The 25,882-nt window shown below is 31.1% G+C and overlaps 6 protein-coding genes across 10 annotated transcripts; 3 read left to right on the top strand and 3 right to left on the bottom strand.

Annotated features, from left to right (window-relative positions):
- Positions 1-2,848: 2,848 nt before the first annotated feature.
- LOC130671420 (uncharacterized) lies at positions 2,849-7,679 on the bottom strand. Its single transcript, XM_057475302.1, has 6 exons — positions 5,920-7,679; positions 5,458-5,719; positions 4,578-5,397; positions 4,252-4,493; positions 3,045-3,736; positions 2,849-2,975 (listed from the first exon to the last, which is right to left on the bottom strand). The coding sequence occupies exons 4-6, from the start codon at positions 4,300-4,302 to the stop codon at positions 2,927-2,929; spliced, it is 792 nt and encodes a 263-aa protein (XP_057331285.1). The 5' UTR covers positions 4,303-4,493; positions 4,578-5,397; positions 5,458-5,719; positions 5,920-7,679; the 3' UTR covers positions 2,849-2,926.
- A 27-nt stretch (positions 7,680-7,706) lies between these two features.
- Positions 7,707-11,060, top strand: LOC130671406 (uncharacterized). 3 transcript variants are annotated; one of them, XM_057475283.1, is made up of 6 exons: positions 7,707-8,058; positions 8,549-8,723; positions 8,794-9,032; positions 9,107-9,227; positions 9,470-10,832; positions 10,923-11,060. In XM_057475283.1, exons 2-6 carry the CDS (start codon positions 8,587-8,589, stop codon positions 11,019-11,021), a joined length of 1,959 nt encoding a protein of 652 aa, XP_057331266.1. In that variant the 5' UTR covers positions 7,707-8,058; positions 8,549-8,586; the 3' UTR covers positions 11,022-11,060. The 3 variants fall into 3 exon arrangements, with proteins under 3 accessions (XP_057331266.1, XP_057331265.1, XP_057331264.1); XM_057475282.1 differs by having other exon boundaries at positions 8,525-8,723; XM_057475281.1 differs by having other exon boundaries at positions 7,922-8,723.
- Positions 11,061-11,488: 428 nt separating this feature from the next.
- On the bottom strand, positions 11,489-13,595 carry LOC130671421 (cilia- and flagella-associated protein 300-like). Of its 2 annotated transcripts, XM_057475304.1 has the most exons (6): positions 13,459-13,595; positions 12,990-13,044; positions 12,590-12,665; positions 12,269-12,514; positions 11,961-12,133; positions 11,489-11,714 (listed from the first exon to the last, which is right to left on the bottom strand). In XM_057475304.1, exons 3-6 carry the CDS (start codon positions 12,659-12,661, stop codon positions 11,528-11,530), a joined length of 678 nt encoding a protein of 225 aa, XP_057331287.1. In that variant the 5' UTR covers positions 12,662-12,665; positions 12,990-13,044; positions 13,459-13,595; the 3' UTR covers positions 11,489-11,527. The 2 variants fall into 2 exon arrangements, with proteins under 2 accessions (XP_057331287.1, XP_057331286.1); XM_057475303.1 differs by lacking the exon at positions 13,459-13,595 and having other exon boundaries at positions 12,990-13,231.
- LOC130671414 (alpha-1,2-mannosyltransferase ALG9) lies at positions 13,231-17,185 on the top strand. Its single transcript, XM_057475295.1, has 10 exons — positions 13,231-13,353; positions 13,531-13,675; positions 13,751-13,956; positions 14,160-14,273; positions 14,336-14,446; positions 14,515-14,797; positions 14,874-14,990; positions 15,160-15,645; positions 15,719-15,849; positions 16,970-17,185. Exons 1-10 carry the CDS (start codon positions 13,274-13,276, stop codon positions 17,103-17,105), a joined length of 1,809 nt encoding a protein of 602 aa, XP_057331278.1. The 5' UTR covers positions 13,231-13,273; the 3' UTR covers positions 17,106-17,185.
- Positions 17,186-17,241: 56 nt separating this feature from the next.
- On the top strand, positions 17,242-21,932 carry LOC130671404 (4'-phosphopantetheine phosphatase). Its single transcript, XM_057475277.1, has 10 exons — positions 17,242-17,360; positions 17,445-17,566; positions 17,690-17,975; positions 18,250-18,526; positions 18,605-18,955; positions 19,021-19,448; positions 19,519-19,606; positions 19,676-19,880; positions 20,093-20,420; positions 20,490-21,932. Exons 2-10 carry the CDS (start codon positions 17,458-17,460, stop codon positions 20,782-20,784), a joined length of 2,367 nt encoding a protein of 788 aa, XP_057331260.1. The 5' UTR covers positions 17,242-17,360; positions 17,445-17,457; the 3' UTR covers positions 20,785-21,932.
- Positions 21,933-21,938: 6 nt separating this feature from the next.
- Positions 21,939-24,887, bottom strand: LOC130671415 (zinc finger protein 682-like). Of its 2 annotated transcripts, XR_008990519.1 has the most exons (7): positions 24,541-24,887; positions 23,293-24,239; positions 23,029-23,226; positions 22,775-22,965; positions 22,413-22,582; positions 22,161-22,351; positions 21,939-22,074 (listed from the first exon to the last, which is right to left on the bottom strand). XR_008990519.1 is itself a non-coding variant. In XM_057475296.1 (6 exons), the coding sequence occupies exons 1-6, from the start codon at positions 24,700-24,702 to the stop codon at positions 22,214-22,216; spliced, it is 1,806 nt and encodes a 601-aa protein (XP_057331279.1). In that variant the 5' UTR covers positions 24,703-24,887; the 3' UTR covers positions 21,959-22,213. The 2 variants fall into 2 exon arrangements, 1 of the variants encoding a protein (XP_057331279.1); XM_057475296.1 differs by having other exon boundaries at positions 21,959-22,351.
- Between the last annotated feature and the right edge of the window lie 995 nt (positions 24,888-25,882).

Below are 25,882 nucleotides of genomic sequence, written 5' to 3'. Positions count from 1 at the left end.
ATCCTATAATTATTTACGTTTCAATTATAAATTAAAAAATTAATGTCAAAAATGATAGTATTTATAAATCAATTTATCATAATATTATTTGTCGTTTCTCAATTTACATATGTTACGTTCTGGCTTTAATTAAATTTAAATAAAAATTTATAGAAATTTTTTTTTTTAAGTCTCGAATTATTTATTCGCCGCAGTGGGCGAATAAACGGTTCGACACTTCTTGGAATCATAATTAAAAAATAAATTAATAAATCGTTACTCTGTTGGCAAAATTATTTCTTTTCACCGCCAACAATGTAACGGAAATCTCTTGCGATAAGAGAATCGCCGTGGCTCGCGAATAGTCCAAACTCATGACGATGCATCAGACTCGGGCTACGATGGTGTTCACCAGAGTAACCTGAGATGCAACGTCGCAATAATTAATTTTGATAATTAATGTACTCTGGATAAAAATCTAGAGCAACCAGTCAGCCGATGGACATCTTAGGCCCCGGACATACGTCCGGAGACCGACTGGCTCCAATCAAATTTTTAATATTTAAAATATATTCACATTCTTATAATTAAAATGTTTTATTTTAATTCACGAACCCTACAAAATACATAAAAATTAGAGAGAGCTCAGCAACGGGTGCACCTGGGGTCGATTGACACCCTAACGCCACCAACCTGGTAATTTTCCAGTATGTAACAACATAATTCTTTTTTTTTCCGTGTAACCACAAACGGAACCGCTACCATAGTTATCACTATTCAAATTTTGTATGCATATTTTTGTATATAAATATATACTAATTTCAAAAATAAAATAACAATCTATGAAATTTACTATAAAATTTACAGAAATGTTACGTAATATTTTATTCTATTCAAATAAGTTGACTAAAAAATTATTTATTTAATATAATACTATGTATATTTATTTTTTTGCTGATGTCTATCTAATCCTAACAATACGGTCATATTAAAGACATATATGTCTGGAAGTTAAGTAAAGTAATCATAGAATACGTATCGATTGCTTAATTTATTAAACAAATAAAAAAAATTTATCATTAAATTATTCATAGCAGATAATAAATTTCCTATCAATATTACGTGTGACAAATTAAAAGTACACAACATATATAGGTCATCAAATAATTAATTTAACAAATTTTATTAATAAAAGTTTTCTTTATTTATCCCAATTACATTGTAATGAAGAAACTTAAGACTAGAAATTTTTTTGGTAAAAAAAAATATAAAAATTAATCCATAATTTGTTTTTTTGAATCCGTCCAAAATCAGCGCGCCGCACTGTTGCCAGGTCTGAAAACGCCTTTGACTGAAGATTTGATCTGAAAAAAATAAATAAATAATTAGCGACAACTTTAAAAATCACCACTGACATTTATTATATTTGAATATAATTCAAATTACCCGGTCAAGCGATTCTGCAATTCCCAAATTGACTTTGGCCCAGGCTCTTATGAAGTTTCCTACCATTGTGGGAGGTTTTGTGGTGGCTTCGGGTTTAAATTTACTTAAGTACAATCTGATGAATAATTTCTGCTCGGGAGTGAGCGTCACCACATTTGGTTTGGCTGTCGTCAAAGTTGGACTTGCGGTTGTTGATGAAGCTTTTGTGCCATTCGGTCCATTTGCTCCCACGGCTGCTGGAGATGACAACAAACTAGCAACTAAAACATTGGATTCCAGTTGATTAGCATGCGCATCAGCGTCAGCAGATTCTTTAGCAATTTTTTCAGCTTTGATTACAATATCGTCAGCACTTATTTTCGCTGCGTTATATTCTGCTTCAGCATTATTGACTTCAAGGCTCGCGTTCTTTATTTTTTCTTCGAGATCAATTTTGGCTTCTTCAGTTTTTTTAAACTCTGCTTCAGCGATTTCAAATTCTCGCGCCTTTCCTTTATCCGTAGGGGCTTTATTTTTTGCTTCTTCTTTATCTTTCTTTTTTTGTTTAGCTTCTTCAAATGCAGTAATCGCAGCCTCTTTTTTTTTCTCCAATAAATTTTTCATCACCAGAGCCTGAAAATATTTCTCTTGTTTTCTTATAAAATCTTCAGAAGTTTCTTTAGCTTTTTTAATAATTGCAGCGGCTTCTTCAGCTTTATCCGTTGCTGCTTTTCGCGCTTCTTTTGAAGATTCTATCAATTTTCTCAAATCACCAATCGGTAAATCTGCTGGTGCTGAATCCACCTTCAAAATTAAAATACATTTTTTTTTATACTCCCATCATTTAAATGTCTTCGTATGACAGAAATTTAGCTAACAAACTTTATCATAATGACTAAATAATATTATTTTTCTATAAATACCTGGCTCAAAACGACGATAAACGAAGCAACCAAAAGTACGCGAATGAACATTTTCACTAAAAAAATTTGAATCGACCGCTTAAGATTAAGTTTTATAGAAGAGTGATTATTTTTATTAAATTAACGCCTATTTATATTGATACCAGTTACTATCGATTTTAATATTCGAGCATAAAAAGTCTAGACGGCACTTGTACAAATATAATTAATCAACTATTATAGTAGTTATTTGTAAATACGCATTCGTGGGAAAAAACACATTTTTTTCATTTATCAAATCTACAAAAATTGATTTTAATTTGAGTATTGGTCTGTATTTAAAATAGAGCGTTTAATTCAAATTTTATAAGGTCACCTTGGATTTCATAATTTTTATTTAAATAGAAAGAAAAAAAAAATTATTTACCCATCAGTTTCACAAATGTGTCACTAAATAATTTAAACCTTTACTTGATCTAAAAATACGGTTACTTAAATACTAATTAAAAATAAAATTAACAAATTTTTTTGAATTTCCGTCTGTAAAATTCAGTATTGTATTTTTTATTAATTGTAAATTATTTATTTAAAAAACAAGAGTACAAAATTTTTTTAATAATTTACAGTGAAAAAAATTGTTTATGTTTCAAAGCCTTGCGCATCTTCACTCTGTAAAAAAAGTAATTAATTAATGAAAAAATAAAATCACCTATTGTAAAATAAAAAAAAATTAATTACTTAAAGGAGTCAGCGAATTCCACCTGCCCCTGGAGCCAGATCTTGTTCATTGTTTTGTAAGACGACGAGTGTTTTGTAGCCAAGCCGGGCATCAGGTTATCAATTGTATTTTTAAAATAATCGGCACATATTTTTTGCGCTATCATACGAGGCGATAAATTTTGCGCATCTTTACTCAAATATAAGAAATTCGCAGCTGTTATTTTGTGAGCTCTGACTACGGCACTTACGGCTTCTCGCTTAGTTTCCTTAGCATTCGCGGCCATCTTTCGCGCTTTTTCTTCAGCTGTTTCCCAATCATTTTTTGCGAGTGATTCGGCGATAGTCAAATTTCTAATCTTTTCATCGATAGTTATTTCTATTTGTTTGACCTGCTTCAGCTCATCTTGCGCCCTGATCACTGCGTCCTGTGCACCACTGTCTGTTTTATTGGCTTCTGCTCGAGCGCGATTCGTTTCCAATTTTTTTTCTTTATCTTCAATTATTCTATTCAACTCCTCAGCCATTATTTCAAAGTTCCTCCTACTTTCAACCGCTTCAGAATATGCGATAGCTTTATTTTTTGTAATATTTTCGAGTTTAGCAGACTTTCTAATAACAAAACTTGCTAATATTGTTTTAATTGTCGCATCTTCTTGCGCAGATTTCATTTTTTCTGTTAATTGTTCTGAATTTAAAGGCGCTGAGTTTACCTTTAATTTGAAATACAAAAAAAATTTCAGTTCAATAATTTAAATAAAAAATACTTTTTATGCCAACAAATGAAGTGAAAAATTCCAAAACTTTCTAAAAAATTATTTGCAAAATAAAGAAAATAAGAGAATTCTCCGAAAAAGCCCCGATTTTTAAAATATTCAACGATCTTAAACTGTCACAACCGTATTCAAATTTTATTAATCAATTAAAAAAAAAGTTTAAGTATTAAATGAATTTTGCCGAAATATAAATTTAAAAAAAAAATTATTCACCCCTGTTTGAACCGAAATTTTGAACTAGTCTAATTTGAAACTAAACGAAATTTAGTAAATAAATTTTGGCCTGGAAAAATTGAAATTTCAAACTTGTAACTACGGTGTTCTTTTTTTAATAAATTCTTCAACTTTTTTTACTTAATTAACAAAATTTAAACACGGATATGACACATCAAGATCTTGTCCGAAAATGTCCTTAACTAAGAATCAAATAAACGATTTTTTTTTATAATTACCTGATTCAAAATACATATGAAAAAAATAAAACAGACTAGTCGTAGACACATCTTTATTTATAAAGAACTAAATTAATTCCAATCACTCAGAACAGAGCTCTGTGTCAGAATTAATTTACAGTGGCATTATTTATGGAGTTACTGTATATTTATACTGATCTTTGTCACCATAAATGATTCCTAAAACTACTGTACTTAGTGTGTACAACACTTGAGCAAATATATTTCATTATCACAGTAACCTTTAAATAAAAAAAATTTATAAATTTAAAATCAGAACGAAAACATGTTTTTCTTCATCGTCGAATAGAATTCAGTTAACCTACTAATTTTTAATTGCTCAAATAAATATTACTATATTTTTGAGTACGTCATCATATGTCAGTGTAAATATTTTTCCTTTTTTTTTTCGATAATTACTCAAGACTTAAGAATTTAATCATATGACACAATACTTTTCATCTGTACCCAAATCTACTTGTACATACGACCATGTAATTCCTGATAAAAAAAGTCAAATTTAGATATAGTCTAATTTTAATTGAAAAAAATTTTTTATTAATTTATTAAAAAACAAAAAATTACATATAAACATCACCCTGATTAAAAAAAGCGATTTAAAAAGATTTGCAATGTTAAATTCCCATAAGAAGAGGGATTCAAAAGTATTCAAGGTATTCAAAAGCATCAAAAAGTATTTGAAAATTTTTATTTCGAATCGTTTTAAATCGCTTTTTTTAATCAGGGCAATAATAAGATTTTATTTATTATATTTTAAAATATTGATTACATTGCGCACAAAAAAATTACGGTATTTTTGAAATAATTCAAATTTTTTTTTTCAATTTATATATATGAGTATTCATATATATTTATGATTCAAAATGGTACGTGATCAGGAACATGTATATTAACTGATGGATCATAATTAATTAATGGAACTCCATTTTGGTCAGTTGAACTTTTGAAAAACTTTGACAATGGTTCAATTAACAATGCGCTCACGTTCTTTGACCATTCAAAAATATCCTGGACCATTTTTCTAGCTGTGTCTTGAGTAGATTTAGCAAGTGCTACTGAGTCGTTAACCATATTATTGACTGCTGTTAGGTCAGGAGATTTTGAATCCGCAGGGGCTGGATTGACCTTATAATGTTCAATTTTTAATTAAAATAAATTAACCCAAATACCTGAGCGTTCACTTACTTGTCCATAAATGAAAACACTGAGTAAGAGTGTAGCAAAAAATAATTTACAGTACATTTTAAATAACTAAATATTTTTGGGGAATGAAATTGATAATGAACAAAATTTTGATGGATCCTCTCTATTTATACTTATCTCGAATGGTATTTTTTTTCTGCATACGAGTAATATCGACACTTGGATAAATAAAATTTTCAATAAATTTTACTTATGATAACTTAATAAATATTGTTTGTTTTTTGGTAAATGTCAAAAATTTTTCCTAGTAAAATAATTGTAAACTTTAATAATGTGGTTATAAATTATTTTTTTGAATTACAAGCTTAGATTATTTTTAACTGCTCCAATAATCGAATGTCAATTTGAATGATATGTGTAGTTAAAATAAAAAAAATAATAAAAGTGTCAAGAAGATAAAAAAAAATATTTTTTATTCGTGTTATTCAAACAACAATAACTTACTGATGTCAAAAAAGTCCGATGACTTTTTATTCTTTTTTTTATCGGTGAAAATATGTTTTATTTTCTTATTTATTTTTAATTGCAGCAAAATTTAGTTATCAAAGAAAATTGTTATAAATTTTCTAATATAAATTCAACAATTGAAATTTATAGGAGACTATGGCGCGATGGCCTGAAGCGATAATTCACGCACGGGAGAGCAGGGTTCGATTTTCGGCCAAGGTAAAAAAAAAAATAAACGTCAGTTACAATTTTTTCTTATCACGGCTGTATGATAAACACAATGGGTATGATGCAGTACCAGTACAAGTAATAAAGACGTGGACTTGATCATCTCCAATTCGCTTTTATTGCAGACAGTAGAGACACGAGGTGCAAATACAGTAATTGACATTATGGCAGCCAACCGTAACTAGGCCATGAAATTGACATATAAAGAACATGATCCAGTGTTTGTACATTCGATTGGAAGTCTACCGTAGATACAAAACGTATTATTGACGTTAATATTCTACTATCATCTGCACAGAAAAAAAGGATTTCTTGACGCAAAAAACTTTTACTCACGCCAAGAAAATTTTTACTTGTCCTAAGAAATTTTTCGCATTATGAATTGAAAGCGTAAATTTTCTTGGGGCGAGAAAAAATTTTCTTGAGTCAAGAAAAAGATTTTTGGGGCAAGAAAAAATTTTTTGTCCTAAGAAAATTTTCGTTTTCATTTCATAATGCAAATTTTTTCTTGTCCCAAAAAATCCTTCTTTTTTGTGTGCGAATTCCAGTATCAGAGCGCGGGAAGGATTTTAATTTTCTAAAAAAAAAATTCTTATATTTTTTTTATATAAAATTCATATTTTTTTGAATTAAATACCTGTAAAAATTATTTTTATATTTTATTTTATCCCTAATGTACAAGTTTTTATATTAACAGGGGTTATCACATATTTTCGGCTGGGTTTTTTTCGGAATCAAAACCTCTCAATACAAAACACAGAGCGCACTTTGCTGCATTACTGTCTAATCTAGCGAAGTGCGCTTTAATTGTTTCATAATATTCGTTTGTTTAAGAGAAAAACTCGGCCGAAGTTTCGATTTACTGTACAAGTGCAACAAAGATAGTACCGCTCGTGGACTTGAGTGTAATAGAGAGAAAAGAGCGAACCCCTGTTAAGTAAATTTCTTTTTAAAAAAATTACTAAAAATGACTCGGCAATTTTTACCGCCAAATAAATTTGAAAAATTTCCGTAGCAAATTAAAAACTCAACAATTAATTAAAATCTTTAAATAATTATTTTTTTTTGTCCGAACAATAGATAAGACATACGTTTTTTTTTTTTTTACTGACACAGTTCAAAAAAAAAAAACAATATTAACAACTGGTGCAATAAAGGGGAAGTATATTGTTAAACGAGTTTTAGTACGCGACCCTCGTAGTCAACTTTTAAAAATGAGTAATCCACTTTCCCATACCCAATTATACACACATACATACGTACATATAATATATATACATATATACTGAAGAAATAAAGCAGATGTGCATAAAAGTCTATTCATCCTCATGCACAAAATGTTTATATGTATTCGTACATCATATATATCCACATCCACACCACACATGCTCATAGATCCGTCAATGGTATTGATATACATGCCGCAGTTGTTAAAATGCATTTGATTCTGTACGGCGGCGCGAATCCGACGCAGCCGCGATTCATAGACGTTTTATATATTAGTGTAAAAAGCATCGTCACATATATCGCATACAAGATATTTTCGTACAATATATATTTATAAATATATAAATATTTTAAACTGCCATCTGTGTCTGCCCAAATGTTCGCCGGCACGGGTTTTAAGTTGTCACCCACTTGATTATTTTTTATCCGCGAACGCGAAGCATAAAAGTTATCACTAAAAAATTGTTGTTGCATACTGCTGTAGTGCATATTTATTTATAGTAACGTACAAAGTCATGATTGAGTTTCCTTGAGTAATATATCATGTGAAAAATCAGTGCAACTTGTAAATTAAAATTTTGTTTACTCAATAATTTTATTAACTATGAAACGATAACGATTTTATTACTAAAACATACATGTATTTTTAAGTACTTAATATTTTTACCTCACTATTATATAGTAAGTGCATTTAAAATTTAAATTGTAACTAGACTGCTCGGTGCATAATAAAAATATTTAATTTTATTGTCTTTTATTCAGTCATTTGTTTTTTTTTCTTTTTTTTTATGATGATTATTATTATTATTCACCGCACTTGCATAATAATCTAGCGGAAATTATAGAGTAGACACGCAAAATAATTTATAATTTATCAGTCATCGAGGTCGTGCTGGAAAAATAGAAAAAAATTTTTTTAAATAAATTTCGTGTTCGAGTAAAAAAAATCTTTACTCTAATTTTTAATCTTCGATAGCGGCATCCGCCTCTTATTTATCATTATTTAAAAATATTTATTACACATTCTGTAATATACAGCGTGACCACAACGTGCGCAATTAAAATTAAAATTAAATTTTATGCAAGTTCATGAGTCAAAAATTGCGGCGGTGTTTTTTAAAAATTTTTAAAAATAAATTACTGACAGGTGATTAATTAATGAATCTATTAGCACTCGATATAAGAAAAGGGGGAAGTAAATCAATAAAAATGATAAGAATAGCCTCATGCTATTTAAAACGTATTACTGTTGTGATTTTACTTGCGGCATTTGTTTACTGTGTGGTCCAAGTACTGAAATCGGAGTTAAATTTTAATGACAATGATTTGTCTAACAGTGACAAGCTGTGAGTATTTTAATTTACTATTTACTGCAATTGTGGGTAATGAGCAGGAGTAATTATAATTTTTCAATAGGATGCACATTTCCCAGTTGATAAGAGACTCGAGTAAGCAGAAAAAATACACAGAGGACGGGGTGGAGGCTTGCAAGCTTCCTGAGCTGGAGGTAAACAACCCGGAGATTTTGAAATTCATTCATGATGTGCCGCCGCTTCAGTGTTCACCTGAAGACTGGGTTACTGTCGAGGGTTCGCGGGTTTTTATCCTAAAACGGGCCCGCGAACGCTATGGTCCAATCACTTGTGCCTTCAGTGGTAATTTATTTTTAATTTAGTAATTAATAGATCGATTGAATGGGTAATTAACAGTAAGGATTTTTCTGTTGCAGAAATTTTACGTGTAGACGATTATACTGTACGTCTTACTGAGCCCCGTGAATCTGAAGACTCGTATATTTTACGTCACAGTGATTTTGTTGATGTTAAATGCGAATCTAAAATTGGTAATCAGTAAGTAATTTTTTAAATTACAAATTTATAGAGACTATGAATTTTTCATTTGATTAATTTTAAAAAATTTTTTAAAATGGAAATATCTGTGAAAGTATTGAACTTATGGAAAAAACTAAAGAAACCTTTTTTGTAGGGAATTTAATTCTCTACAAAAAAGTTCATTACAAGTTTTCATGTAAACTCAATATTTAACAAGTTATCTTAATTTAAAACAATGACATATAAATTTAATTTTTTAGATGGCACAGTGTCTTGGCTGGTGTAAAAGAAGACCCAGAGATAAAAAAAACAATAGCCTGGGAAAATGTACCCGAAGGTGGTTTAAATTTAAATGTCCTTATGTTCGGGTTCGACTCTTTATCTCGCAACACATTTATCAGAAAACTTCCCAAGACTTATCAGTACATAAAGCAGTCGCTTAACGCCCAAGTACTCGAGGGCTACAACATAATCGGGGACGGAACACCCCAAGCCTTGATACCAATTCTTACCGGTAAAATAGAGCTTGAACTTCCGGAAACTCGCAGACGAATGGGCTCACAGGCAAATTACGTCGACGTCTACCCGATGATCTGGAATAAATACAAAGACAGCGGTTACATAACCGGATTTATGGAAGACGTTCATCACATCGGCACGTTTACTTACCGTCTCAAAGGCTTCAAAGAGCAGCCGACTCATCACTACATGCGCACATATTATTTAGCAGCTGAGCCGTACTTCAAATACTCGAAAAAATTCTGCATGGGCGGAGTTCCGCGGCACGTTATCATGATGGATTACATTAAAAATATATATGAGGTCTATCGGGACAAGCCGAAATTTATTTTCGGGTTTCACGGCGAGCTGTCTCATGACTCGTACAACGATATCGGGGTCGCTGATAATGATTTATTGAAGTGGATAAAGATCATGCAGGACCAAGGACACTTGAACAACACGATAATGATATTGATGAGCGACCACGGACACAGATTCGCTAAAATACGGAACACCGTCGCGGGAAAACAGGAAGAAAGGCTGCCGTTCTTCGCATTTATATTCCCGCCCTGGTTCAAACAAGTCCACCCCCGTGCTTACGCAAACTTCGTCTACAACACACGTCGCTTATCAACGCCCTTCGATATCCACAAAACTCTCGAAAGAATATTAAAAATGGAGACTCCGAAAGATGCTGACATCGGGCAGCGAGACGTCAGTCTGTTTGACAAAATTCCCGCGGACAGGACGTGTGCGGACGCTTTCATTGAGCCGCACTGGTGTGCTTGTCTAACATGGCACGAAATTTCGACGAGCAACAACACCGTGGTCGAGGCCGCGCTCAGTTTTGTCAAATTTTTGAACTCCTATACTCAGGAGCACAGAGACATTTGCGAAGTCCTCAAGCTAGAGGAGATTATGTGGGCGGCTAAATTAATTCCGACAAAGGGTTTGTTGAACTTTGAAAAGTCGAGTGACAAAGACGGATTCATTGGAGACTTTAGTGCCAAGACCCACGTGACCAATGAAATTTATCAGATAAAAGTTAAGTTATCACCCGGTGGTGGGATTTTTGAAGCCAGCATTGATCATAATATTGAAAAAAATATTTTTACTGCTAAGGTAATTTTTTATTTTATATATTTATATATAGGGTTAAGGTTTCCCCATACATTTAATTTTTTAGACTTACAATTATTATTTAAATTACAGATTTCTCATGTCAGCAGGATAAATAAATACGGAACGCAAGCAAGATGCGTAGAAAATGAATTTTTCCATTTGAGAAAATACTGTTACTGTAAAAATTAATTTTATTTTTAATTCTTGTTGATATTTATTGTAATTATTTATTAATTTATTAATTAACTAATTAATTATAATTAGACTGAATGCATTTTATGCTGGGAAAAGAGTTTTGCCTTCCCTTTGTGTATAAAAAAATTTATGTGATTTTACGTCAGCGATAAATGAGACGCGACAATTCACTTTTGTGTGCCAATTACACGATCATTAATTATTAATTACGTCATGTAAATAATAATAAAAGCAATTATTATTTTAGAAAATGGATAGAAATCTCACTAAAAAAATCTCAGTTCATGATATTAATTTAAAATAATGAATCTCTATAAATTAATTGTAAGATAATTTAAAATATTTTAAGTGTTGATTGGCTTAATTATTGTAATAATTAAATTTCTACTCTAAACTATAATGCACAGATTTTTTAAACTAAAAAATTTACTTGTAAAAAAAATCTTTAAATAAAAAAATAATTTTCAGTACTTGATTGTTGATTGATTTGAAATTTTCGCTCACTGATTGCCGTATTGATGGACTATCGTTTTTATTTCCCGGTTAATTGGGTCAATTAATAAAAACCCGAGGTTTTGTTTGTGCTCTGGCTTCCGCGGGAAATATGGTACGTCATTTTTTTTTGCAATAACTTCGAGGACAATCGTCGTTATCAATAAATTACTATCGTTTTCTTGTTTTTGAATTCTGCAAAAAATTGACATATATATTTTTTTAAATATCTTTTAAACTAATGACTTTACGGAAAAAGTTATAGAGACCTTTTTTGTAGGAAATTTAATTTCCTACAAAAAATAGTCTTATCAATTTTCATGTCAACTCGATATTTTACGAGTTTTTTGAATTTGAAAGCCGATAAAAGAAATATTTGAATGAATTTGTGAAATAATTATAATATAAATTAAATAATTAATTAGTAGACAGAATTTTTACCTCACAAAATCTTTGTAGAGTATTTTAGTAGTTTCTAAATATTTATCTAGGGTATCTTCATACTGACAACATTCACCCCCGAGGACTAATAACTGGAATAATTTAAATATAAATTCATTCCGCTCATCTTGGGAAAAGAGATTGTATTCTTTGGATTCTTCATCTAGTAACATCTGTAATAATTAGTTTTTATTAATTAATTAGCTAATCAATTAACCGACTAAGACCCAAGAACGCTACTAGATTTGTTTCCGCGATTAATGCGCGAGCTTGTGCCTAATGATAATGAACTAAATAAAAATACTTAAAGCTCTCAAATTATCAGGGACTAAAATTCCGTCAATGAAATCGTCATACTTCTGGTGAATATTTCCCGACGCATATACAATATTGTTATCAGGATTTTTCAGTTTATCAAAGAAAGCCATGCTCATAATCGAGCATGGAATCTGTTTCACTTCAACTTCACTAGCCGAAGTATCGTAAGATTCTTTGAACTCATTGTCATTCCATATCTTCAATTTTCCCGCCACCGCCGGGTCTTTGAAAAATTCCTAGACATTTTTATCATTAAATTTTACCCTCAATTCATTTATCGATAATTAATAGATCGATTAATGTATAATTACCTCAGCTAAATTATATTTATGGTAGGGGTGAAATTTTTCATTGAACAAAAAATTCTGACAGCTCAAGTTCATTCCCCTGAAATAATTTCAACTTAAAGTTTATAATTTAAATAAAAATATTTTATACAAAAATTTGTTTAAAAATCATGATCCTGAAGTTAGCAGACAATTAAAATTTTTTGGATTTTTTTTTCAACAAATCAATTGCAAAAAAAAAAATCTAAAAATATGCACATGTAGAAAATTTAAAAAACTACAGGTGCAAATTTTTCAAATATTTTTTTTTTATAATTAATTGCTTAAAAAAAAAATCAAAAAATTATTAAACGTCGGCGAACTTCAGTGTCATTAAAAATCCTGATATTTTTTAATTAATTAATAAATTAATAAAAATATTTACCATTTTTTAAATAATTCTCGTGTATCTTTATCATTAAATCCGTAATTATTTTTATCTGTCAATGAAACAAATGTATATTTAGGTTCAATGTCCATTTTTATTCAAATTATATATAAAAATTCGATATATTTATTTACTAAAAATATATATACTCATATCAATACAAATATCAACAAATTAAACGCCATAGCAACTCGATAATCGATTAGAATTCAAAACCACAGCCCGCGGAAAATTTATTATTCAAATCTGAAAGTTTCCCGCCATTTTTAAAATCAATAAAAATGCCGCCACGTCAACGTCCAAGACAAAATTCAATAAATAAAAAGAACGTGAAGAAAACTAATGAAAAAAAAATATCCAAGTAAATATATCACTTATATATTTATCGTAATTTAATTATCTCGAGTAATAGAATAATAGTAAACTCACTTTGTTTAATCAAATTTAATTTTCTACACAAACTAACCTCACTTTCCATCCCCCAGTCATATATTTAATAAATTATTTATCAATGATAATAATAATAAATAAATTTTAGATCTGATGATGTAGCAAGCTCGGATATGGGTCTTATTTATCCTGGTGGTGACACAGCGTTCAAACTTTTGCTGTCAGCGAGATTCTGTTCTGCAATCTGGAGCTACATAAGCGACTGCGATGAGACATTTAATTACTGGGAACCGGTACTCATTTTTAAACTTTACTTCATACTATTATTCAATTAAAAGTCTCATAAAATTATAAATTTAAAATTTCAGAGTCACTATTTATTGTACGGAACAGGACAACAGACCTGGGAGTACAGTCCAGAATTTGCGCTGCGTTCCTACACATATTTATTAATTCATTTGGTACCGGCTAAATTTTACTGCTACTTATTTGAACCAAATCCTATTTTAGTTTTTTATTTCATCCGCTGCATTCTTTCCATCGGATGCGCGCTATCAGAAGTTTACTTTTATCAGTAAGTTTTTTTTCATTTACATCCGGGAAAAAATAATTTAAATCTACGGGTTCAAGTCCTGCAGTTTACTGGATCTTTTAATTATCAGATCCAAGGAAATTCGAAGGAATTTTAATTGACGGATCTGTTGATCGCAATGTAGATTTAAAATTATTTCTTCCCGGTTTGGTCAATTAATAAATCATTTAATAAAATTATTCCAGGAATGTCTGCAAAGAATTTGGAGTTCATGTCGCACGTCTTACCCTAGTATTTTTAATATCAAGTTCTGGAATGTTTATATCGAGTGCTGCATTTCTTCCGTCATCGTTTTCAATGTAAATTTATTTTTACACCCGATTTATTTTATAAAATTAGTAATTAAAATTAAAATTTTTAGGTATGTAAGTACAGCAGCAATAGCAGCCTGGTACGCGCGTAAATACGAACTAGCGATATTTGCAACCGCGATATCATCATTACTCGGTTGGCCATTTGTTGCATTACTCGGGTAATTAATTTCATCATTAAACAATCCACTGAAATTAAATTATTTACATTAATAATTAAAATTTAAAGGGTACCGATAGTCATTGACTTATTGGTGAGACGGCAGGAGTGGTCAAGATTCATCAACTGGACGATAATATCTGCCGCAGTAATTTCTATACCCATGATTTGGATCGATTCTGTTTACTATGGCAAACTAGTAATTGCTCCAATTAATTTAATTGTCTACAATGTTTTTACTAGTCACGGTCCTGATTTATACGGAACTGAACCAATCAGTTATTATTTCATCAATGGATTTTTGAATTTTAATTTTGTATTCATTGCCGCGTTATTCACACCTCTTGCATTGGTAAATTTTTTTATTATTAATTAAATAATCAATCATTAATTAGTATAATTAATTAATTACTATATTTATTTTATAGATTTTATCATGGGCAATTGTACCAGCGAAGCCCAGAAATAAATATTGTTTGCCCTATTGGTATTCACTGTCGCCGCTTTATCTCTGGATAATTGTCATGTTTATGCAGCCGCACAAAGTAATTAATTATTTACACTAAAAAATCAGGAGTGAATGCAAACTGATCACGGATTTTATTTAAATCCGCATTCACTTCCTGTAGGAGTGAATTTTATTTCTGATTTAATCTGCGATCACTAAAAATTTTTTACAGAGTATTAATTATTTGATTTAATTATTTATTTTAGGAAGAGCGATTTTTGTTCCCAATATATCCAATGATATGTTTAGCTGGTGCGATAACAGTGGACGTTATACAGAAACTATATTTCTTTGTCCGCACGCAAATAAAACCTTTGAAGCAGGTGTCGCACTACTTAAGAGGAACCTCCCACATAATGGTCTTGGTCTTCATAGTAACGAGTTTAGCCGGAGTATCGCGATCTTTCGCGCTCTTCAACGGGTACTACGCCCCGCTGGAGGTGATGATGGAGGCCAACAAGCTGGGCAGCGAGGGACAGGTTCCCGAAGACATCAACATAAACTTCTGCGTAGGCAAGGAGTGGTACCGGTTTCCCGGGAGCTTTTTCTTTCCGACAAACAACTGGCGGCTCCAGTATCTCAGGTCTGAGTTCAAGGGACAGCTACCCCAGCCATTCTTGAATCATCCCAATGGGACCAGTGTCGTGCAGGACAATTTCAATGATTTAAACAGAGAAGAGCCTTCTCGTTATGTAAGATATTGATTCGTAATTTTACTTTAATTTTTTTCTTATCATATTAATGTATATATTTATTTATTTTTAGTTTGACATTGACAAGTGTCATTTTATACTAGATTTAGATACTGATGTTGAAACAGAATTGGAACCAAATTATTCAAAACAAACTGATAATTTTACTATCATTAAATCAGCTAAATTTTTAGATTCATCAGCGTAAGTATTTTTTTTAATTAATTACAGTGATAATCATTAATAATAATATGAGTGTGAATGTAGCAGACATTCGACAAATTTAAAATTATAAATAAATTACCCAAGGAGCACACTTGCCTTTATGACATCTATAAGATATCAGTTTTTAGGCTACTTTTTGACATATCGTAGGCAGCAATATGCTGATAAAACGATCAGAAATTTATGTCACCGAAAAAATGTCTACTTAAAAGACTTAACACAAGTGACGACAAAAAGTAAATTACAAATAGTGGTAAAATAAGTCATCTAGGTGGTTTTTTAATTGAAATGAGACAGGAGAGACAACACAATTCTTCTCTGTCTTCGAAACAAACATTAGCATGTCGTATTTATACCAAAAAAGAGACGTGTTCAGAAATACACTGGAGATGAAAAATTACCTATCCAGGGGCGTGTTCTGAAACACACTCTGGAAGAGAAATATTTAACTCCTGCGTTCAGAAACATCCTCTGGTTGAACCAGAGGTAAGATTTAACATTACAAAGATACTGATCACACCTGGATAGGTAATTTTTCATCTCCAGAGTGTATTTCTGAACACGACCCAGGTGTGATTAGTTAGGTTGCACCAGAGGATATTTCTGAACGCAGGAGTTGAATATTTCTCTTCCAGAGTGTGTTTCTGAACAGGTCCAAGATGATGATCCCGAAGTTAGCAGACATCTAATTATTTTTGGATTTTATTTGAGGCGGTAAATTTGAAAAGAAAAAAATTTGAAATAATTGCACCTGTAGTTTTTAAAATTTTCTACATGTGCATATTTTTAGTTTTTATTTTTTTGTAATTGATTTGTTGAAAACAAAATCCGAAAATTTTGAATTGTCTGCTAACTTCAGGATCATCCAAGATGACTTTGGGACAAAAAAAAATTTGTCTTGTCCTTTTAGAAGCCATCTTAAAGTTGACTCTGTACTACTTGGGTAGAGTAAACATTTGATAAAATAAAGTTTTTAAAAAATTGAAAGATTAATAAGTTTTATAAATTTTGAAAAATTATTTACTCTATTCATTTATAATTTAAAATTTGTCTGATGTCTGCTCACTCATATATTTATTTATCTATTTATTTATTCTAGATCTCATCCATTCTTCCGTGCATTTTATATTCCATTTTTATCCGAAGATTATTGTAAATACAATTCATATAATTTATTAAAAAGTAACAAATTCAAATTGTCTCCATCAAAAATAAAAACTCCAGAAGCCGCTTGATTTTATTCTTATAAACTTCATGTAATTTTGTAAAGTGTAAATATTTTTTATAATAAAAAATTTCTTAATTAATAATTAATTGTCATTACATAATATTTGTTTATATTTATAAAACATAATTGTCATTCATATATTACATATATATAGGTACATATACTCATATATAAATATATACATGTATGCAACAGCTGTTGTGTTTTTAGATTAAAAAATTGACAAGTTATCAATTGGAAAATATTTATCAAGATTTTGAAAGTAAAAATGAATTTTGAATTAAATGATAATTAAAAAAAATTAATTAATAAATAAATAATTACTTAACAAAACCTAAAATTTCAGTTTGTAATAAAAAATGGCAGAGATTGATGATAAAGAACTGCACCCAAAAAGTATTAAACTTCCAGCAGCTGTCGAAGTATTTGCGAATTTAAAAAACGCTCAAAATTTCGCCATCGATATCGGTGAGTTATTGACATAATTAATTTATGAATTTACTAATTAATTAATTAATAAAACTATCAAACGAAAAGTAAATTGTAGGTTACGTTGGACTTTTAGTAAATGAATTTTTAAAAATTTCGCAGGATTGTCATTGACAAAAATTGCGTATTATTCGACAATAAGTTATCGGAAAGCGTTGTATGATAACGAGGAATTAAATAATGACAGCAGTGAACTGATAACCTACAAGCTGCAAAAAGGCTCACGGCTTCATTTCGTTAAATTCGAAACTCGTCATATTGAAAATTGTCTGGATTTTGTGAAAGAAAATCTTGTTAATGCAGAACGTTTTCAAGGAAAAAGTATTAAAGTTACTGGAGGCGGTGCTTTTAAATATTCAAAGTCTATTCAATCAAAATTAGGTTTGCTGTACGTCACTCATATATTTATTTTATATTTAAAGTAGCAGCCATTAATTTTCTTTTTTTTTAATTAACAATATTTTTAAAAATCCGTCAAAAATTTTTTTGAATATTTCCTACTTTTTTTAAATCACAAGCAGTTTTAAAAAAAAATACTGGAATAGTCGGATGTCTGCTACCAAAAAAAGTTCCCACAAAATTTTAAATTAATTTGGTTTCTTAATGGAATATTTTTCAGGCGGAAGTGAGCTAATTAAATTAATGAATTTATTTATTTATAGAGTTGACAAAGAAGATGAAATTTCATGTCTGATAAAAGGCTGTAATTTTTTATTAAAAAATATTCCCTGCGAGTCATTTGAATTTGAACGTCACGGTAACCCCGAGTATAAATTTGAAAAAGCTGGACCCAATATATTCCCATATTTACTAGTCAATATTGGAAGCGGTGTCAGTATTTTAAAAGTGCAATCCGAAGAAGAGTTTGAGCGAGTGGGTGGTACTGCTACTGGTGGCGGAACATACTGGGGTCTTGGTTCATTACTAACTAAAGCTAAAGTAAATTTTTTACATCAACATTTTAGAAACTAATTCTGGTGATTGGTGATAAATCTTAATCTTAATCTATTGGTCTAGGGGTTCGATGAACTGCTGGAACTAGCGGAGAGGGGAGATCACAGAAACGTGGACATGCTCGTCAAAGATATTTATGGCGGAGATTATTCGTCACAGGGGCTGTCAGGAGACTTGATCGCCTCGTCTTTTGGGAAGACCATGTCCTGCAATACGATACCGGGGCCGCATAATTTTTCCGAGGCTGACATTGCCAGGAGTTTGTTGTTTATGATCAGCAACGACATTGGGCAGATCGCCAGTCTCTATGCTTCCATTCATAATATGGATAAAGTTTATTTCGGTGGTTATTTTTTGAGAAATCATCCACTTTCAATGCATTCTATTTCATTTGCTATTAAATATTGGTCTCATGTAAGTTTTTTTTTTTTTAATGTAAAAAAAAAACGACTTTGATTGAAAAAAAAAATTTTATTTAGGGTAAAGTAAAACCGTTATTTCTACGTCACGAAGGATATCTCGGTGCCATAGGAGCGTTTTTATACGGCACTGAACAAGCCAACTCCTACAGTTGGCTAGAAAATTACGCCGGGTCATCAGGATTCAAAGACTCAGTAGCGACGGACTTGGGAATAAAAGTCGACCAACTGGAAATAGATCGAGCCGAGAACGCTGTGAGTTTCTGCCCATTGCTGACTGACCCTGTCTCTTACAACCCCGACACCACGGACCTGGCCCAGGACAAAGAAGCTCGGGACTACTGGCTCCAGTGTTTCGAGGAGTCAGTCGACAAATTTGTAGCTCGTGCCATTCACAGTCAGCCTCAGAGCCCCACTGCCAAAGACCGCGCCAGCAAACTCAAAGAAAAATACGTAAATCGTCTTCATTACTTGCATCTACAACCATTGTAAGTGGGTTCAATAAAAAGGCAATTAATCTCTGCAAATTTAATCATTAATTATTAATTAATTTTCTAGTGCATACGGAACTTTGACTGTCAGAACTCTACTGGACACCATCGAGCACTGCATGAAAGAATTTGATTTTCCGGACCCTTATTTCGAGGTAAAAATTTTTGGTTTAAATTTTTTTATTTACTTTGAGTAATTAAAGTTTCTAATTTAATTATTTTAGTTAAAAAAACATGAGAATGAGGAGGCGCTAAATTTTTTAGAACAACGTCTAGATGTTATAGATAAATTAGCAGGAGCTGAAAAAATTACCGACTTAATTTTAGGAGTTTTGGCTGGTAATATTTTTGACTGGGGAGCCCAAGAAGTTGCTGATATTATGGAGTCAACAACATTTCGGTTTGAAGATGCTCAGAATAAAATTCCAGGTAAAATTGCCTGTAGCTTCCACTTTTTTTTCTTATGTTTTATTTTTATTACAGTCGACTACCCGTCATAAGTCTCTTCATCTCAATCGGTGTGTGACAAAATTGTCCCTGCGTCCCCTAGACCAGGCTTATGACGGATAGTCGACGGTAAAAAAGTGGGTGGGGTGGGTCTGAGAATGCCCTTAAAATTAAAAACAAAAATAAAATTACAGGCAGGCCATGGCTACAAGACAATTTGGACGATTGGATAACGAGACTCGAACAAGATCCGCCGCATAAATGTGCGGCGATATTCGTTGACAACAGCGGAGTTGATATAGTTCTTGGAATACTTCCCTTCGTGAGAGATTTACTCCAACGTGGTACCAAAGTTATTTTGTGCGCGAATTCAATGCCGGCTCTGAATGACGTCACTTATCCCGAGCTACTGATCATTTTACGCGACGCAGCTAAAATTAGTAAGGACATAAAGTACGCGTTGAAGGAAAATCGGCTGATGGCAATGGAGACAGCGCAAGCTGGACCTTGTCTGGACCTCAGGTAATTTTTAAATTTTAATTTAAATTTATTGTTTGTAAAGAAATAACTAATTGAATTGTTTATTAACAGCCGGTTAAATTTGGATTTATGTATGGCGATGGTCAAACACAACGTCGACTTGGTTGTGATCGAGGGAATGGGCAGGACACTGCACACAAATTTGTACGCGAAAATGAAATGCGAGTGTCTGAAATTGGCTGTCATAAAAAATCGTTGGCTCGCGTTGAGACTGGGTGGCGACATGTACGCAGTTATTTGTAAATATGAACGGCCATCGAGCTCCCATTCATTGAGACTGATAAATAACGACGGCAATCAAGAGACCAGCGATAAAAAGACACTTTGTGTTAATGAAAATACGTAATTTTAAATAATTAATTAATAACTTTTTTATTTCATTTGGAAGATTTATAAATTAACAAATCACTATTGCCTTAAATATTTCAGTTTAACTGAATTATTATTTTTAAAAAAATATAAATACAAATTCAAGTATAGATATTAATATAAAAATGTAAATGACTAGATTGTAAAAAGACAATAAGTCGAAAATTAGTTATAAAAATCCACGATGGATTGTTTCTGTGATAATAATAATAATCTAGGTAATTTTAATTAATTATTCATTAACATTTCAAATATTTTATCTTGTCTTACTTTTTTTTTTGTTTATATTGATATGTATGTCGTAATATGTAGCGATTAAAATTATTGACTAGATATTATTTAAAAACAATTCTAAATTATTTTTTCCACTAGGTCAACTTTTATAATTGTATATTTTATTTATAATAATTATGGAGCTTCGTATTTTCATTTAATTTTACCAGAAATTTTTTTTTAATTCTTGAATCCGCGGGTAAAAAATAATTTCTACCCAAGTCTCTGTCTCGGGAAAAATAAATATAAATTTAAATATTGAAGTCTATGGGATCAAAATCCCAATTATTGACACGATATTTAACTTTTATTATGTACTCCTTAATCTTAAGGGAGGAAACGGGTCTGAGATACAAAAAAAAGAGCAGATTTTTGTGATTTTTTTTTCAGAGTACCTTCGTTATTAAAATTGTCAAAATTTGTGACACTATTAGGCATCATTTCAAGAATATTCTGCTAAATTTTCATAAAAAAATATCGAAAAATAAGCCAGTGGTAGTGGGGAGAGACGAGTCACCCCGAGAAAAAAAAATCTGGCTCCTGTGGGCCAGCTCTGAAACTTCCCGCTGTTTGAGCTCGAAAATGTTTTAAATACATTTTCGAGCTCGAAAAATTAATAACGAAGGAACTCTAAAAAAAAAAAAAAAATCTGCTCTTTTTTTTGTATCTCAGACCCGTTTCCCCCTTAAATAAAATTTTATTGGTAATAAAATTGAAATTGCGAAACCACATAATTAATAACTTTATTTTTAATTAATACTGACTAAAGCGACTCTACTGGCTACTATCGTTGTTTAACATCAATTAGCTGGCCACTAAAAATAAACACTGAACTTTGTCCGCAAAATGTATCCATAAAAAATGATAACTAATGAGCTAAATTTTTTTAAACTCCTTATTAATTACCACCAATAAATATTTGAAAAATAAACGGTAATTAAATATTTATAAAGAGCTCGAGTTCGATTGAGAATGTGGCCACCTTGACTATGGTCTAGTAATAAATATATAAAAACATTACCTTAATTAATTAAGTCTTCTATCGAGTCTCGGCAGTACATAAAGCCTTTAATTACTCACTTATTTACTTAGTTATTAATTCCTGGCATTCTTTATTTACTTAATAAATAAAATTAATTTCTTCTCAGAACTCCGGCTTTTGTGTTGTGGACACGTTTCATATGTTTGTTTAAATTCGCCCAGTTGGTGAATGTGCGCTTGCAAAATGTGCAAATGTACGGCCGTTCTCCAGTGTGTTGTCTTCGATGGACCTGAATTATTTTTTTTTAAATAAATAATTAAATATATTTATTTATTACTCTCGATAATTACCGTTAAAATTCCAGCGAAACGGAATTTTTTGCCGCAGTGCTCGCATGCGTATGGCATTTCCCCGGTGTGGATTCTCGTATGTGCGACTAGAGTACAACGTTCTTTAAATTGTTTTCCACAGGTATCACATCGATGTTTTTTAATGTCTGAATGTGTTACCGAATGCTTTTCTAAATAAAATTAAATATATGTACTTGCAATTATATCATTTTTTTAATATGAACTCAAAAAAAAAAATTTATTAAGTCGGGGCAAATTTTCTTAAATTTTTTTACTCAACTTAAAACTTGTTCATTATTTCAAAATAATTGTAATTACAAATAATTAATTAATTTTAGCGAACTAAAAAATAAAATACTCACTTAGGAGGCCTTCAGTTCTGAAAGCACGACCGCAGGTGGAACAAATATGATTTTTATCAGAAGTATGACTAGACAAATGATAGCTCAGCGAGCTTTTTGATAAAAATGATTTCCCACAGACGTCACACATGAAATCATAAACGCCCTCGTGCATCTTTTCGTGATTCTCAAGCGCTTTTTTCGATGAGAAGCTAAAAAAATAAATTACACCAAATAATTACCGCTCTTTGTCCAAAGTCAAATAAATTTCTCACGCTTTCTTGCAGATTTCGCAGGTGAACTGGTCGCGACCCTCCTGAGGCAGATGGAGTCTCTTATGGACCGCCAAAGTCAGAGCGCTTTTGAATCTCTTCCGACACACGGAACAGGAGTAAGGACGTTTGTCCGAGTGCACAAGCGTATGCGACAGCAGAGTCGACTTTAAATTAAATACTTTGCCGCAATCGTCGCACCTAGAACACCGATTTCAATTTACCGTCTCCAAGAACTAGTATACAAATAAATAAATGAAAAATTACTCGAATCTTTTGGGGTCCTCGTGCAGCAGAAAGTGTTTAGTGAAACTCCTGTAGCGACTGTACTCCCTCGCGCAGTGAATGCATTTGAAAACAGCCGGCTCGTCATGCTTATGTTTGTAATGATGCTGCAAATCTTTGTAAGACTTCATCACTCCAGAGTTACAGAGTGTACATTTCCAAGGGTATCCTTGGATAGCTTCAGTTATCGTCAGTCGACTGGTAACGACTTTAGTTTCTTTCAATTTTTTCAATCTTTCCTCCCGTTCTAATTTGACAAATTCATCTTCTTCATTGCCTTCATCTCCATCGTCGTCTTCTTCCTTCTCCTCTTCTCTCTCTTCTTCTTCCTTATCATCACCAGCATTATCACCTCTCAGCTGATTATCACCAACAGAATCATTAAATTCACTACTGACTTGCTCTATGATCTTCTCATATTCTTCATTCAAATTATTTATTTCTTCCTCGTCTTCATTAAAATTATTCAATAATTTTTCTTGACTCAAATTGCTAATTATTCCCTCCGGATTTAAGTTATCAATCAATTGATCTTGATGCAAATTATTTATTATCTCGACTGGACTCAAATTGTCGATAACTTCAGAGTTTAAATTATTAATTAATTGCAGTTGATTTAAATTATTTAATTGTTCTTGGATTAATTTGTTTACTTGTTCATGATTCAAATCATTGAGATCAACTCCTTGATCGAGATTCAAATTAATAACAACGTCTGCTCCCTGTTGCTCTTGATCAATATCAACAGGATTATATTTTATTATTATTATTCTATTGTCATCGATATTTATTTCACTTTCAGAATGTTGATAAATATTACTAAGATATGTTTGTACTTCGGCAGCTTGTTTTGAAAATTCGTAAAAATTTTCTAGTTTCTCACAACAATTTACGCAGATTATTTTCGGCAGAATGTCCTGATCTGATATCTAAAATTAAATTTATTGATATTTTTTAAAATTAATTATTGATAAAATTTGAATATGGTCAAATTAAATGATACTAAAGTTAACCGACGTCTAATAATTTTTGGACTTTTTTTTAAACAATAAATTATAAAAAAAAAAATATTTAAAAAAATGGCACCTATAGCTTTTTTGATTTTCTACATGTGCATTTTTTTAGTTTTTTTTTTTTTAAATTAAATCGTTGAAAAAAAAATCCGAAAATTATCAATTGTCTGTTAACTTCAGGATCATTCAAATTAATTGAGGGAAAATAAAAACTTACGTTTATTTGAAGGCATGAAAGTGTTTTGAGACATAATTTTTTTTCAGTCCCTTCGTTATTGAGTACGTCGATGTAATTCTGTGAATTTTTACCGCACAATCGACACAGTTTCAAATTTTTTTTCTCCAGGGAGGTTATACGCTCCCATGTATAAGAATTCATCCTGGTAATTTTATTCCTGCTTGGAAATATTTACTGTCATTTTTTAATCCCCAGTATCGCAAGTTATCGCCATTAGTATATATGTATATTTATAAACTAGTGCAAAATATATGATGATTTGTTACAAATCACCACTTGATATTTTTATATGTCAATAATAAAAACACGCCATGACAGTTCCAGTTTCTGGAGATTTCAAATGTCAGAGCTGCAGATGGCGTTTGAAAAATTTTTTTTCGCGCCACTTTAATATTTCGCATGGAAAAATTTAATTTTTGACGGTTTTCAAAACTTGGTGAGCTGAAATAATTTAAAAATACAAAATTTTTAATTAGAGAAGACATTTTATTTTAACATTTAGATTATTTAAATTTTATCGAAATTAAATTTAATAATGATCAGTAATTAATACTTCAATCAGTATTGAAATTAGAGTTTTCAGTATTCAGACAAAAAAAAAATTTTTGCATTATGAATTGAAAAAAATTTTTCGCGCCAATTTAATATTTCGCATGGACAAATTTAATTTTTGACGGTTTTCAAAACTTGGTGAGCTGAAATAATTTAAAAATACAAAATTTTTATTTTAACATTTAAATTATTTAGATTTCATCGAAATAAAATTTAATAATGATCAATAATTAATACTTCAATCAGTACTGAAATTACAGTTTTCAGTATTCAGAAAAAAAGAAAATTTTTCGCATTATGATTTGAAAACAAATTTTTAGCGCCAATAAATTTTTTCTAGTCCCGGAAACTTTTTTTTCCGTAGTATTCAAAGAATCATTTAAATTGCAACAGACTAATTTTCCTTTCATTCAAATTACATAATTTAAATGAAAAATATTTTTCCCAGGTTTAAGCCCTGAAACCAGTTTAATTTTTTTTCTACATAATTTTAATCGCGGCCTTAAATGTTAAAACATTTCCACGAACTTTTTACTACGACATTAAACTTTTCATTGTGTGTTCCGCAAGTTCCTATCCGCCCATACCCAACATTGAACAGGCATCAGGTAGGTCAGCGTAAAAAACACCGAACAAAATGAAACTAAAAGTTAAATTGTCGGCAGGTAGGGACAATAAGCAAGCATGCCTCAGCAATTCATAGACAGACTTGGACCTGGACTCGGATACGTACAAGAAGATGAAGATGTAAATGTACACATAGACACAT

This window comes from Microplitis mediator, chromosome 7 (genome assembly GCF_029852145.1).
Source record: "Microplitis mediator isolate UGA2020A chromosome 7, iyMicMedi2.1, whole genome shotgun sequence".
In the NCBI taxonomy this organism is placed as follows: Eukaryota; Metazoa; Arthropoda; class Insecta; order Hymenoptera; family Braconidae; genus Microplitis; species Microplitis mediator.
Note: the sequence above shows the minus strand (reverse complement) of the source record. Positions and strands in the feature narration are given on the sequence as shown.

Bases quoted from the DNA above. Each gene is read 5' to 3' on its own strand.
- LOC130671414 (XM_057475295.1), top strand. From the start codon at position 13,274: ATGCCGCCACGTCAACGTCCAAGACAAAATTCAATAAATAAAAAGAAC. The intron at 13,676-13,750 runs GTACTCATTTTT...TTAAAATTTCAG, and splicing joins CATTTAATTACTGGGAACCG to AGTCACTATTTATTGTACGG. The intron at 15,850-16,969 runs GTAAGTATTTTT...TATTTATTCTAG, and splicing joins AAATTTTTAGATTCATCAGC to ATCTCATCCATTCTTCCGTG.
- LOC130671404 (XM_057475277.1), top strand. From the start codon at position 17,458: ATGGCAGAGATTGATGATAAAGAACTGCACCCAAAAAGTATTAAACTT. The intron at 17,567-17,689 runs GTGAGTTATTGA...AAAATTTCGCAG, and splicing joins AAATTTCGCCATCGATATCG to GATTGTCATTGACAAAAATT. The intron at 20,421-20,489 runs GTAATTTTTAAA...GTTTATTAACAG, and splicing joins GGACCTTGTCTGGACCTCAG to CCGGTTAAATTTGGATTTAT.
- LOC130671420 (XM_057475302.1), bottom strand. From the start codon at position 4,302: ATGTGTCTACGACTAGTCTGTTTTATTTTTTTCATATGTATTTTGAAT. The intron at 3,737-4,251 runs GTAATTATAAAA...TTCAAATTAAAG, and splicing joins TCATATGTATTTTGAATCAG to GTAAACTCAGCGCCTTTAAA. The intron at 2,976-3,044 runs GTAATTAATTTT...CTTTTTTTACAG, and splicing joins GAATTCGCTGACTCCTTTAA to AGTGAAGATGCGCAAGGCTT.
- LOC130671421 (XM_057475303.1), bottom strand. From the start codon at position 13,084: ATGGACATTGAACCTAAATATACATTTGTTTCATTGACAGATAAAAAT. The intron at 12,666-12,989 runs GTAAATATTTTT...AAATTATTTCAG, and splicing joins CGAGAATTATTTAAAAAATG to GGGAATGAACTTGAGCTGTC. The intron at 12,134-12,268 runs TTAAGTATTTTT...TAATTATTACAG, and splicing joins TCCCTGATAATTTGAGAGCT to ATGTTACTAGATGAAGAATC.
- LOC130671406 (XM_057475282.1), top strand. From the start codon at position 8,536: ATGAATCTATTAGCACTCGATATAAGAAAAGGGGGAAGTAAATCAATA. The intron at 9,033-9,106 runs GTAATTTATTTT...TTTCTGTTGCAG, and splicing joins AATCACTTGTGCCTTCAGTG to AAATTTTACGTGTAGACGAT. The intron at 10,833-10,922 runs GTAATTTTTTAT...TTTAAATTACAG, and splicing joins AAAATATTTTTACTGCTAAG to ATTTCTCATGTCAGCAGGAT.
- LOC130671415 (XM_057475296.1), bottom strand. From the start codon at position 24,702: ATGAATTCTTATACATGGGAGCGTATAACCTCCCTGGAGAAAAAAAAT. The intron at 23,227-23,292 runs GTAATTTTTCAT...TCGGTGTTCTAG, and splicing joins GAGGACCCCAAAAGATTCGA to GTGCGACGATTGCGGCAAAG. The intron at 22,583-22,774 runs GTGAGTATTTTA...AATTTTATTTAG, and splicing joins CAGAACTGAAGGCCTCCTAA to AAAAGCATTCGGTAACACAT.